The sequence below is a fragment of the Fistularia commersonii genome, chromosome 12, assembly GCF_037954325.1.
Source record: "Fistularia commersonii isolate RoL2024-O1a breed Wild chromosome 12, RoL_Fcom_v1.0, whole genome shotgun sequence".
Taxonomy (NCBI): domain Eukaryota; kingdom Metazoa; phylum Chordata; class Actinopteri; order Syngnathiformes; family Fistulariidae; genus Fistularia; species Fistularia commersonii.
The window spans coordinates 4,775,578-4,789,502 of NC_141295.1; the positions used below are offsets into that span (position 1 = coordinate 4,775,578).

At 52.4% G+C, this 13,925-nt stretch overlaps 1 protein-coding gene across 1 annotated transcript in view; it reads left to right on the forward strand.

Moving 5' to 3' along the window:
* The window catches only part of LOC147228412 (homeobox protein OTX1-like), a 4,474-nt gene extending 3,086 nt beyond the window's left edge, over window positions 1–1,388 (forward strand). The window contains exon 4 of the mRNA XM_086156103.1: window positions 249–1,388. Within this exon, the coding sequence (XP_086012229.1) occupies window positions 249–1,049 (801 nt within the window). The 3' untranslated portion in view covers window positions 1,050–1,388. The remainder of the gene's footprint in view (window positions 1–248) is intronic.
* Window positions 1,389–13,925: the final 12,537 nt, after the last annotated feature.

A 13,925-nucleotide genomic window follows, 5' to 3' on the forward strand; every position in this document is an offset into this window, starting at 1 on the left:
GACGGCGTGACGCCAGGATCCGGCTCGACCGGCTTCCAGATTATCCTATTTAATACGCAAAAAAAAAAAAAAAAAAGTAGAAAGGAGAATACATTTATTTTGAAAGGTTACGGAGCAAACTTCCTGCTGCGACTTGAGATCCGCTGTGGTTTTTTTATAATCCCGACCGCGGCCGCGGTGGACTTCGGTTCCCGCCTTCGCCTGATAGTACAAGATGTTGACCTTTGACCCCCCCCGCCCTCCCACAGGTGTGGTTTAAGAACCGGCGGGCCAAGTGTCGGCAGCAGCAGCAGAGCGGCGGCGGCGGCGGCGGCGGCGGCTCCAAGGCGAAGCCCATGAAGAAGAAGTCGTCCCCGGCCAGAGAGAGCACCGGCTCCGAGAGCAGCGGCCAGTTCACGCCGCCGGCGGCGTCCAGCTCCTCCTCGTCCTCCTCCTCGTCTTCATCCTCCTCCGTCACGTCCGGCCTCGGCGGTCTGATCAGCACCTCTACCTCCGTCACCGCCCCGGTGTCGTCCATCTGGAGCCCGGCGCCCATTTCCCCGGCGCCGGCGCCGACCACGCCCGTGGATCCCGCCGTCCCTACCGGCGCCTCCTGCATGCAGCGGTCCGCCTCATCCGCCGGCGCCACGGCGACGCCGTCCTACCCGCTGTCCTACGGCCAGACGGCAGCGGCGTACAGCCAGGGTTACGCCGCCTCGGCGTCCGGGTCCTACTTCGGCGGCGTGGAGTGCGGCTCCTACCTGGCGCCCATGCACTCACACCACCACGCGCATCAGCTCAGCCCCATGCCGACCGGCGCCATGGCGGCCCACTCGCACCACCACATCAGCCAGGCGTCGGGTCACCACGCGCACCCCCACCCTCACCACCACCACCACCACCCGCCGCACCACCCGCACCAGGCGTACGGCGCCGCCGGCCTCGCCTTCAACTCCTCGGACTGTCTGGACTACAAGGAGCCGGCCGCCTCCACCTGGAAGCTCAACTTCAACGCCTCCGACTGTTTGGACTACAAAGACCAGGCGTCCTGGCGATTCCAGGTGCTGTGACCGTCCGCCATTTTTGTAGTCCGAGCCCGGGCTTTCGCAGAGCGGACAAAAACGGCGCCGATCGCCGGGCGCAGGATTACTTTTCCGATCCAAAAGTCGGCGTGGGATCGGGACGTCCCGCCGGGATTATCCTTCAAGTTGGTTCTGCTGCGGCGTCCCGCTTCCCGACCCGCTCCCCGGACGCTGAATCGCAGCACTTGTTTATAAGATGAAAAGTTTTTCTTTTTTTTTTTTTTCTTTCCCTTTTTTTCCGCTATTTGATCTTTGCAGAGAAATTAAAGGAAACAGTGGAAGCTCCGCCCCCTTTCTGCCCCCCCCATCTCCAGATTCAGAGATGTACATCCGTGTCTTTCTAATAAAGGTTTTGAAAAAAAAGAAAAAACAAAGACACGTCTGTTTTCTTTCAGAATCCGATTGGATTTTTTTTTTCTTCTTCTGTCTTTTTTTACGACCCCCCCCCCAAAAAAAAACTCCAGGCGCCGTCCAAACGTCGCCCTCCCGTGGAGAACGACCTCAACGACGGGCTTTTAACGAACTCAAAGCTCAATCGGATGGTTTCCACAGAGGGGTTCCTCCAGGAGAACCGGAGGAGCAACATGGAATGGTCCATCTGGTTCTGCTGGCCTACCAGTTGACACCGTTAGCATCTTCGCAGCATTGCTAATCGCACTTTCACCCTGATTCTTTAGAGCTAGCCGACCCCTTCTCGTGTGTGTGTGTGTGTGTGTGTGTACCATCAGGATCTCAACAACCAGCACGGTTGGCTGGATTAGCCACGCTAGCAACGGCAGCTAGGTCGCTAGCTAGCAACTCCATTTGGAAAAAGGCGCACTTCAGCGCGGTTAGCATCAAAGCTAACCTGTAAATCCTGTAAGAAAATCAAGCTGTTGGTCTTCAGGACGAGGCTAGCTCTCAATTAGCATGTTTGGTTGACGTCAGTGTGGTAATAAAGGTGTAATAAAGCGATTATTCCAACTTTGGGGGCGAAAAAAAATTATAATCAAGGAAACCGAGAAGTGGCGAAAGATTTCAGCCAATCAGCTGTGAGGAAACCTGCCAGCGCGGATGTTTTTCCTGGCGCCCGGAGGAATAGCAAAACAGCGTGTCAATAATCAAACCCCCCCCTGCCGTGGCGGCGGGTTAGCAAACATGTATTCCGGCGCCGCCGCTGTTTGTTTGACGGCGAAGAACAACCATTTTGATCCGCGGGAAAAAGGGACGAATCACGATTTTAATTAAGAGCCGCGGCGCCATCTCACCGCTTCCTCGCAGCCTCCCTCCGGCAGCTGGACAAACAGCTTCCCGTAAACACGGCGCCCTGGGCGGCGTGTTTGTCCCCACCGTGTCCAGCTGGGCTCGGCCGACGTCCAACCCCACACACACACACACACACACACACACACACACACACACACGGAGGAAGTGAATCCATTTTGACTTTGAGATCCTGAGGGAACTCAGATGTGGACAGGAAGTGATCGGAGGAAGTTTTTCAAAGTGAGGTGAGAGGAGGTTTTTCTTTTTTTGGGGGTAACCGTGGTAACGCTCCGGGCCCGGGTACCGCTCGCCGCCATGCTGGTTGACCTGCGGTGGCGGCGCCGGAAAGCTAAAAGACAAAACAAACAAGGCGGGAAAAGCGGGCGCCAAACGGCGAGCTGCGACTGGAGGAAAGCAGGCGGAGGGGCGGCGGTGGCGGCGGCGGCGGCGGCGGCGGCGGCGGCGTGGCGGTGCGCACACTTTCATATGGAAATCCTTTTTGCGCGGCGGGTAAATAGATTACGATACAGTCAGGGATTAGGGATTGCCTTGCTGCCGGCACGCTAATCCCGAGCACAGACTGTCAACAGCACCCGACATGTCCGGGGCTCCCGCACAAAATGGCTCCTCGGCTGTTTAAGAACACACACACACACACTCACGCGCGCACACACACACACACGGGGCGCCTCCATGAATATTCCTATCAGGGCGAGACAATGGCGTGTGTCTTGGGAGTTCTGGCGGCGGCGCAGGGATTCAAAGTGCGGCGGAGGCTCTTGTTTTTTTTTTTTTTCGAGAAAAAACTTTGCTCAAAACTTTTTTTCCGACACTTCGGAGACGCAGGGGTCGGGTTCTCGCGGAATTCAAAATAAAGGGAGGCAAAATGGAGCACGGTGATGGGTCTAATCCGGGCTAATCCCACCCTAATCCATTACGTCTGGGTGAAGATGGCGAGTTCTCGCACCGATGTTGGCCTCCACCTGCGAGTATCAACGGTCAGTATCAGATCAAATTAGGATTTTAATCCCCTCATTCAAATTTCGGCCCCGGAGGGGTTGAGATTACGGGGGAAAGTGCAAACGCAACGGACGGTAATCCCACTTGAGACGGTGAGATGAAATAACCCGGGTTTATTTGACCAGATTAGACCAGACGTTTTAATGCGTTTAACCCCGATAATGGAGATTAGACGAGTAATCTTGAATGATTCAAACGTGTGTGAAGCCGATCCGCAAGTTAAACGTTTTTTGATTATTGATACAGATTTCCATCACTGCAGAGCCCCTTGTGTGTTGAGTCTAATCCAGATTATAATTTCAGGTGTTGGGAGCTGGTGCACTCCGAGTGGCAATAGTATGTGTTATTTGGAAAGTTAAGTGAGGACGGTGGCAATTTAGCATCTGTTTTGTCTGTGTGTGTTGTCACACACACACACACACACACACACACACACACACACACACACACACACACACACACACACCACAATCTGAAGCTTCGTTTAGTTGTGGCATGTAATTACTGGATCACAGGTTTTTGTTTACATTAGCATGATCGCTAACCCTTGAGCAGCAGAAACATCCTGTCGCTAACGTTTGTCGGTCGCCGTAAGAATATCCGGCGTTGTCAATTTGACAATGAATTTCCCCTTAGGGGATCAATAAAGTATTATCTTATCTCATCTTAAGTGTGTGAGGCGCATCGCTGTGAATCAAACGACGACGTCATGGAAACTCCTAAACTAGACCACACTAATGAAGGACAGAGCAGCTAGCGCCGCTAGCAATAGCCTGCCGCTTGTCGGCCATATTTGTTTACCCCCTAAACTAGGCCTGGCAGAAAGCGACGCTTTCGCGATGCGTTCAAGTACCCGCAGAAAGTTTATCAACCCCTGATCAGGGAAATCTTCTGAAAACCAGGTGTGTTCAGCGATGGTAACCATGGCAACAGCTGAAGACGGTTAACAAACCAGTCATCACCTTTCACGCAGACGGTTCACCCGTTGTCTGTGTATACACAACATGCAAACACACAGATTTAGGCTAGCGTTTCCTCCTGGAAGCACGATATGTTCGCCCCCACTGGCGATGTTTGATTTATTTTTATTTTTTTAAAGTTATTTCCATGACGTCCATGTTTTCACGGCCCAATCCCAGGTATTGGGAAGCAGCACCGGGATGCTAATTAGCCTGTTTATTAGCATGTAAACAGCAGAAGCCGCTGCTCTCCGGCTCCTTTATAAGTAAAATCGGACCTGGAGTGCGTCTTGTTTTTCGTTTTTTTTTTTTTTTTTTTACTTTTTTCCCTGCGTTTGATGTATTCGTCTCCCCAAGTGCCCTCTCACTTCTGAGGCCGGCGCTGGCTGGAGCGGGGCCCTCTCCTCGAAACAAACGGCGACGGGGAATCTCTTTGTCGGGGCCGAGCCTAAGCCTAATCTAATGATTCAGATGACTGGGGGCCGCGCTTAGCCGGATAGTCAGTGGCTCGCTTCAAACGGGCCGCTCCGGGTGGAAGTTTCCCAAGGATTAACACTTCAAGAAGGCGGCAGAGGAGGAGGAGGAGGGTGAAGGAGGGATGAGGAGGAGGGAGGGGAGGAAGAGAGCGTGCTCCCGGAGCCGCCGCCTTCCAGGAAAGGCCCATTAAGTCGAGTCCTGGAGAGGCGGCGAGGAATGCGACACGCCGACTCCGGTGGCGGCCATGTTTTCCCCCTCCGATCACGCGTCTTCAAATTGTTGCGAATGAATAAACGCATTCGCGGGAAAGACGATCGCTGTTTCGGTAACCAGAAAACCAAAATCACGTGGCTTAGTTCGGAGGGTAAACAAACATGGCCGACAAGCATCAGTCTGTTAGCCCGTTAGCGCCTTTTTTTGTTATTCCCACTACTTCCTGTCGTCCACTGATGCTACTTCCTGTGTCCCGCCTCCTCTTTTTTCGTTGGCTGTTGGTTCTAAGCACACGCTTCCCAAAAGGGTCAAACATGTTTGATTGACAGCATCGTCCCTCACATGCTAACCTTTTGTACCAACTAGCCACGCCGACTGTCTCCAATTAGCCACTAGCCCACTGATTCCAGCTAGATTCCAGCCACACCCATGGCCTTCAACTGGCCACGCCCACTGTCTCCGACTGGCAACGCCCACTGTTTCAAACTAGCCACTCCCACGGTCTCCATCTGGCCACGCTCAGTGTTTTCAACTAGCCCGCCCACTGTCTCCAGTTAGCCACCCCCACGGTCTCCATCTGGCCACGCTTACTGTTTCCAACTAGCCACTAGCCCACTGTCTCCAACTAGCCACACACACGGTCTCCAACTAGCCACTAGCTCACTGTCTCAAACTAGCCACTAGCCCATTGTTTCCAACTAGCCACTAGCCCACTGTCTCAAACTAGCCACTAGCCCATTGTTTCCAACTAGCCACTAGCCCACTGTCTCAAACTAGCCACTAGCCCACTGTCTCCAACTAGTGACACCCACGGTCTCCAACTAGCCACTAGTCCACTGTCTCAAACTAGCCACACCCACAGTCTCCAACTAGCCACTAGCCCACTGTCTCCAACTAGCCTTGCTGACTGTCTTTAACTAGCCATGCTGACTGTCTCCAACTAGCCACCAGCCCACTGTCTCCAACTAGCCACGCCCACGGTCTCCAACTAGCCACGCCCACGGTCTCCAACTACCCATGCTGACTGTCTCCAACTACCCATGCGGACTGTCTTTAACTAGCCACTAGCCCACTGTCTCCAACTAGTGACACCCACGGTCTCCAACTAGCCACTAGCCCACTGTCTCCAACTAGCGACACCCACGGTCTCCAACTAGCCACTAGCCCACTGTCTTTAACTAGCCATGCTGACTGTCTTTAACTAGCCATGCTGACTGTCTCCAACTAGCCACTAGCCCACTGTCTCCAACTAGCCTTGCTGACTGTCTTTAACTAGCCATGCTGACTGTCTCCAACTAGCCACGCCCACGGTCTCCAACTAGCCATGCTGACTGTCTCCAACTACCCATGCTGACTGTCTTTAACTAGCCACTAGCCCACTGTCTCCAACTAGCCACACCCACTTCCCCAACCGTTCCATGTCACTAGACAAATCCTTGGCCGGTTGTGACCTCAATGGCGGTTGGCGTCGGATCCACTTCCTGGCCAGCGACGGCGTCCAGGACGGATCAGATTAAATAATCCCACGGGGACTTGTGATTCCGTGTTTTGGTGCCTTTGACTTTACTTCTGCTTCCATGGCGGCGAGTCAGAACACGCTAGCCGCCGCCGCCGCCGCCGCCATGACTGACAAGCCGGGGATTAAATCCAGCGGAGCGTAAACAAACATGGCGGCCGGCGGGGGGGGAACAAACCTGAGCTCACCTACGGTCCCGGACGGCCTCCGGCAGGGGTCGAGGGTCACAGCTGCGCAGCCGGGGCCGCTCAGCCAATCACAGCGCTCGCCGAGGCATGGGGGCGGAGCCTAACCCGGACGGCTCGGCTGTCAATCACACGGAGGCGTCCAACCCCAGGAGAACATGGAGGACACAAAGAAAAGCCCTCAGAGGGATGATGGAGGGATGAAGGAGGAGACTTTGGGATCTGATATCCTGATATCGTCCGTCTTGTTCACAAATTTAATCTTATTTATTTAAGGGCTTTGTTGAAGGGCCCACAATGGAGGGGGGGCTTATCACGGCCCCCGGAGGAAAAGCGATTAGGAGGTAATTATACAAACAAAGCATGGAGATCCTCCAGACCATCTAGATGAGATCTAGAACCCTGGGGGGACGGGGTCCGAGGATCGATCAATCGCCTCATCGGGAAAGATTTTAAATAGCCAGGAAATTAGGGATTATATAAATTAATATTTCTAATGAATTACATTTAAATCCTGGTTTTTTTTTTTTCAAATGAGGAATAGATAAATAGGATATGACCTTATAAGATCCAAGAAATGAGGAATCATTTTTGGATTGTTTCTAATTTCTCATTTTTGCAATGTTTCCCAGAGAAATTAAAAAGAAATTTTGTCATATTTTTGATGGATTACCTTTGAGAAATTAGGAGTGTTGGAAATAAACTACCTTAAAAATATCCAAGAAATTAGGTTTTATATTACCCTAATTGTTGTAATAAATAACCTTTAAATGTACATACAATGATTTGGAAAATTAGGAATAAATCACCATAATATTTGACATAATTGACCATGAAATCTCCAAGAAAATACTTACTCCAAGGAATTTACTCCAAGGAATAAATTCTACAGTTCTGAAATAACTTTATATCAAAGAAGATACTCAACGATAACTGCCATAAATTACCATAATATTCATTAAAAAAAAATAACAATCTGAGATGTTACACTGAGAAATTATGAATAGATTACTGTAAAATGTAGATCATCTTAAAATATCTCCAGAAAAAATACTCAAAGTATTTTAAAAATACTCAAAGAAAACAGGCATAATGACTAATATTAATGATGAATAACCTTAAAAATTCAAGATACGAGTTGATAAATTATCATAATATTTGTTACAAACCACCTTAAATGAGAAAAAAACGGAGCGATAACGAACATAAATGAACATAATATTTGTCTTAATAAGCCAAGAAAATACTCAACTGTAACAGGCAAATATCACCATAATATTTATAATAGATTACTTTAAGTTAGCCATGAAAATACTCAGCGATAACGGCAATAAATGACCATAATATTTATAATAAATTACCTTAGATTAGCGAAGAAAATATTACCGTAAATCACCGTAATATTCATAATAAAACCTAATATCCAGGCCATTAAATAACTGTAAAATTTGTAAACATCAACACCTCTGATCCAAACCGACGAACCATATCAAAGCAAACGGTCTCAGTGTGTGTGTGTGTGTGTGTGTGTGTGTGTGTGTGTGTGTGCACGCCGGAGGAGTTAATTTAGTGACTAATTAAAGTAGAGAGTGAGTGACTGGGTGAAACGTCACCCCCCTCCTCCCTTTGTCACGGCTAAAGTGTCTGCAGGAGTGTTAATAATTTGACCCCTCCTTCCCCAAACCTCTCTTAAGTGACGGGGAGGCGTTTGAAGACGGACCTTCTCGTCCTCCTCCTCCCCCATCCCTTTCTTCTCCACCTTCTCCACCTTCTCCACCTCCTCCTTCTTCTTCTTCTTCTTCTTCTTCTTCTTCTTCTTCTTCTTCTTCTTCTTCCCCCCGTCTATCCTCTTTCATGCTCGGCGGCCTCGGCTCCTCCTTTTCAATCTGCACGAATGGACTGGAACTGTTGCCCCCCGCCCCTGTGTGTGTGTGTGTGTGTGTGTGTGTGTGTGTGTGTGTGTGTGTGTGTGTGTGTGTGTGTGTGTGTGTATTGATGTGTGAGTCATGGGAGTTGCAATAGAGGTGAAGGTGTTTCCTTCCTTTGAAAGCTTCCTTTTTTTTAATTCAAGATTGAGGCACACACACACACACACACACACACACACACACACACACACACACACACACACACACACACACACTGTCATTCCCCGCTCATCCTGGCCGAGTGAGTCAGCAGAAGAAAGTAAAAGGAGAGTTCCATCTGGAGCCAGGTGACCCCCTTGTGGTGATGCCTGGCTTTTTAATCGCACACACACCTTCACAGCCGTGTGTATGTGTGTGTGTGTGTGTGTGTGTGTGTGTGTGTGTGTGTGGGTGTGTGTTTGTCCACACACACCAAGGACGGTGTGGGTGTTTCCCACCTGGTGTCCGGTTATTTATAAAAAGGATTCAACGTCGATATTTCCAATTAATCAATATTAATCTTGATTAATTAATTTAATCTATAAGTATTACTCATGCCCTGATAAGTCAGCGTCCTGAGTGTGTGTGTGTGTGTTTGTCCACACACACCGAGGATGGTGTAGGTGTTTCCCACCTGGTGTCCAGTTATGTATGAAAAGTATTTAACATCGATTATTTCCAATTAATCAATATTAATCTTGATTAATTAATTTAATCTATAAGTATTACTCATGCCCTGATAAGTCAGCATCCTGAGTGTGTGTGTGTGTGTGTGTGTGTGTCCACACACACACTCAGGATGCTGTAGGTGTTTCCCACCTGGTGTCCAGTCATGTATAAAAAAGGATTTAACGTCGATATTAATAATGATTAATTAATTAATCTATAAGTATTACTCAAGCCCTGATAAGTCAAATCTAGCCTCCAGGCTATGAGCTGAGCATTAAGGGGCAGTCGGAGGGGGGGGTTGTTGTCGTCATGCCGACAGGCTCGGGGAGGCGGGGGGGGGCTGGAGTTTTTCGGAAATTAATCCGCCGAGACAAAGTTCGGTCGTTCCGTCTTCCGCCAAAAAAAAAAAAAAAAACTCCTCGGTTTCCCACTTTTTGTCTCTTTTTGAAATATAATCCTCCCTCCCTCCTTCCCTTCCTCCCTTCTTTCCTCGCCTCTCCTCCTTCCCCTCCAGACACTTTCATGTTTTGGGCTCGGGGGGCGAAGCTGCAGGCGGCGGAGCAGCGACAGCCGACCGGCCGCTTCCTGCCAAAAAAGGAATTAAGTGTGTTGCCGGTCTGGATAAGGAATTGGATTCTCCGTTATCCCCCTGGACCAGATCCCGCTTCCCCCTGGAGGCGGCGAGGGGGTGGAGGGGACGGCGGCGAGGAAGAGGAGGCGGGCGGGATCTCGGCCGGGTCGCCGTCCTCGCGGAACCCGTTTTCGGGTCGGCACCCCCATACCTGGGCGGCAGCTGCCGTCCTGGAGGGGGTTCCGGAGGTCAGGAGAAGGAGGGGAGCTTCGCCCTCTGGACTCGCCGAGGTCGTCGCCGGCTTATTGGTTCCTCGCGGGACGTCGCACCTGGCCGGGCCCCCGCCCAGCCAGACAACGCCGCTACTGACTCACATCAATGGAGGCTTTTGGAGCTTGGACACAAATCTCCTAGCAACCGCCGCCGACGCCGCGGCGGGAACACAGCGGAGGGTTTTTTTTTTGCCCGTGTGGAAATTATGTGCGGCGGCGGCGGCCGGGGTCATCAGACGGAGATCAGGCCAGGATTAAGCCACCGTTAATCCCCTCAGGCCTGGAGGAAAAATAAATCGATATCCATGGAACTCGGGGACTCGGTTCGTCCGATTCCCGTCACCAAAACCCGTCCGGGGGCTTCGCTAAAATCCCGGATGACTTGTTCTCGCTAAGGTGGCTCGGCTAGCTTAGCTTCGTTTCTGTCACGGACGCAGGCTACGTACTGACTCTGTCGGCCCTTTTGTAGCCGCCGAAAGGGACTTCCTGCACGTTTCCGATCCTTTTCCGACTTCCTGGCTTTTACGATGAAAATCAAGACTTCAGTTGACTGGCCGTCGCTCCGTACTTGCAATGGCTCGCCACTTAGCTCGCCACTTAGGCTACCTTAGGACAGACCCAGAGGCGGGCTACCCTTGTAGGCTACCTACAAGTAGGCTACCCTACTACCCTACTGTAGGCTACCCTACTACCCTACTGTAGGCTACCCTAGTAGGCTACCCTTGTAGGCTACCTACAAGTAGGCTACCCTACTACCCTACTGTAGGCTACCCTAGTAGGCTACCCTTGTAGGCTACCTACAAGTAGGCTACCCTACTACCCTACTGTAGGCTACCCTAGTAGGCTACCCTTGGTACGCAAAAGGTACACAAGCTGATTTCCTGGACACTTTCATTCCCACGTTGTCCCTCCATCGGTCGTTATCGTGGAAATGCCAACTATCCGGCCTTTCCGATCCTTTTTTGCTTTTCGCTCTTAGCTAGCCGTCCCCCCTAAAGCGGTGGGACTGTCCCCCCTAGCGTAGCTCCTCCCTGCGCGGTGGCGTTTAAACCCAGGCTAGGGTTTCTTCGCTATGTTGCTCTGGCCGTCCCTCCTAGCTGCGGTGGCTCGCCGCTCTTTTTCTCAAAATTCCCGCGCGTTCCGACCATCGCGCCGAGTGCATTAGCGTTAGCGCGCGACAACGCGCGGCGTTTCTTTGGATTCACACGCTACCCTTCCCCCTCCCCGGCTCTTCTTGCCGAAGTATTAAGCTCAGCCGGACGGGGCCCTCCGGAGGGGAGGGGGCCACCGGACGGACCGTCGGACCTCGGAAACGCTTTACTTTTTCATTAAAATGATTTTTCCATTCTCCCAAGAATGATTTTGGAATTTAAAGTCCTCCATAATTGGGCCGATATTTTCCCCCGGCCCGCCGCGGCGTCGCTTATCAGCCGGCGCGGAGAATTAAGACCACATAGGGATCCAAATAACATTTTTTAAAAGCCGCGAGACTTAAGTAGAAAATTGGCTTAGCGCGCAGATAGCAGAGTCAACAATGGGAACATATATCCCCGCTCGCCGCGATTGAAGTCCCCGGCCCCGCTGACGAACGCCGCGTTTGATTTCCACCGCCGCGCTTACATAAACTGCTAACTTGATTTCACACTCGGGATCTGAGGTTGACAACAAACACTTTAATTAGACGGAGATGATGCCGCGGGTGGAGCGGAGGGGGCGATAGACGGTAACAAATCCAGACGGCCTAAATATACAGCCAGAAAATATAATAATTTTCCTCCCCTCCTCCACGCGCCTACTTTTCGTATCTTATTATTTTTCTTTTCTTTCCGCGGCTTGGAATATTTTTGCATAGCTTAGAGGCCGTCCGCTATCGCCGGCCTCCCGGCTTCATTTGCATGGCGAGGAAGGAGGGCGCTTGTGCAATAATTGGGCCTTTGTGGCGCCGGTCCGAGGTCGGACGCCGTACCTGCTGTCCCGGCTCGCCGCCGCCGCCCCGTAGGCCTCGGACGCCGTTTGTTCCCGCGCCGATAAAGCTGAAAAGCGCGGCGCGGGATTAATAAAAGAAAGGAAAAAGAGCCGGGACAATGATGGGCGCCGCCGATAAACGGCGTCCAATGGAAGCCCCGCCTCCGCGACCCCTGCAACCAGACGCCGCCTCGCTGGTCAGCGCACAATCGCAGGCTTTTCTTCTTCCCCCCGGGAGGGGGGGATTAACCGGGGGGGGGGTTTATCCCCGGCGGGGAGGCCGGGGGTCTCCTTATCACTGGATGCAGCGGCGGGACAGATTGCTTTCACGGCGACGGCGGCGGCGGCGGAACAAAGACGCCGCCGCCGCCGCCATAATGCCCCCCGAATGCGGCGGGACACGGAGGATCTCGCCGAGACCCCTTCATGTATTCATTAGGACGAGCAGTGAGATCATACGACCTCCTCCTCCTCCTCCCTTTCTTCTCCTCCTTTTCATCCATCCATCCATCTGGCCTCCATTAAACAGGGTTAATTTCTTTCTTGTAACCTCTCCTCCCCGATTCAATCGCGGGGGATTATTCCGCCGACGCCCTCCCGGGACGCCGCGTCACCTGGATAGAGATTTTCCCACAGAAGAAGAACAAGTCGGTCTCCATCTTCCTCCAGAGTCCAACTGAAGGGCCTGTGATTGACAGGTGACGCTGTGATTGACAGGTGACGCTGTGATTGACAGGCGACGCTGTGATTGACAGGTGACGCTGTGATTGACAGGTGAGCTGCACAGGTTAAGCCCCGCCTCCAGTTGTTCAGTCACACCCATGCAGATTCAGGTGACGGGAGTGTGACACACACACACACACACACCTGGACACACACACAACCAAGCCGCTCCGCCTGAAGGCCATCATTAATGATTATTTAATAAAAATAATTACTCAAGAGGTTTATTTCCTCTTTTGCAAATTAATGAATTTATTTATATGTTTTTTTAATCATTTTTTGGAATTTATTACGATTTTTTTTTTCAGGTGATTTCAGATGACGGGAGTGTGACACACACACACACACACACATGTGAGGAAGGGAAGGCTGGTCAGTCGCCTCCTCCTCCTCGCCGGCGGCCATGTTTCTCGCTCCCGTGACATGTGACCCCAATCTGTGCTGCTCTAATTCCGGGGGTTTTAGTTACACCTCCCTCTCGCTGTTTGACGCCCCGCAAGGGTGTGAGGGAGCGCCGCCGCCACCGCTGCCGCCGCCGCCAATCTGGGATTAGATTACGGGACATGAGGGAGGGAGTGGCGAGGTCAAGGGGGCGGGGCTTGCGCGATGCTAGCGGGGACGGAAGATACTTCCAGATGTGCCGCGCCGCCGCCACGGCATCCGAGACGACGGCGCCCGTCTTGGCCGCCGCCCAACGCCGCCGCTGGCCCGCCTCCAGCACTTTAGGCCCTTTTCTATCAGCGCCTTCCCAGGCAGATGGCAGGCTAAGTGTGATTGGCAGCGGGAGCGGCGGCAAAGCGGATACTGTTGCCAGGGAGCGTGGGGACCGGGGATAAGAGGGTGCGGTGAACGGGTGGCGGCGGCGGCGGCGAGGGGGGGGGGAGGCGTGACCGGTCTTAATTATCCCGAAGGGTTGCCAAGCGCTGGCGCCCTGACAGGGTAAGCGAGGCGAGCGGCGGGGGTCCCCCCCGACCCGCGGGAACCGTTTTCCCGTTGGTGACGGCGGAATCGGGCGAGCGGCGTGCGTTCCAGCCAACGGCCGGCGGCCCCCGCGGCCCGTTCCCATGGGGGGAGGGGGGCGGGACGCCGCCGGCGGCGGTTGCTATCGGAGCATCTGAACAGGCCAGAAGCTCTAATCCCTT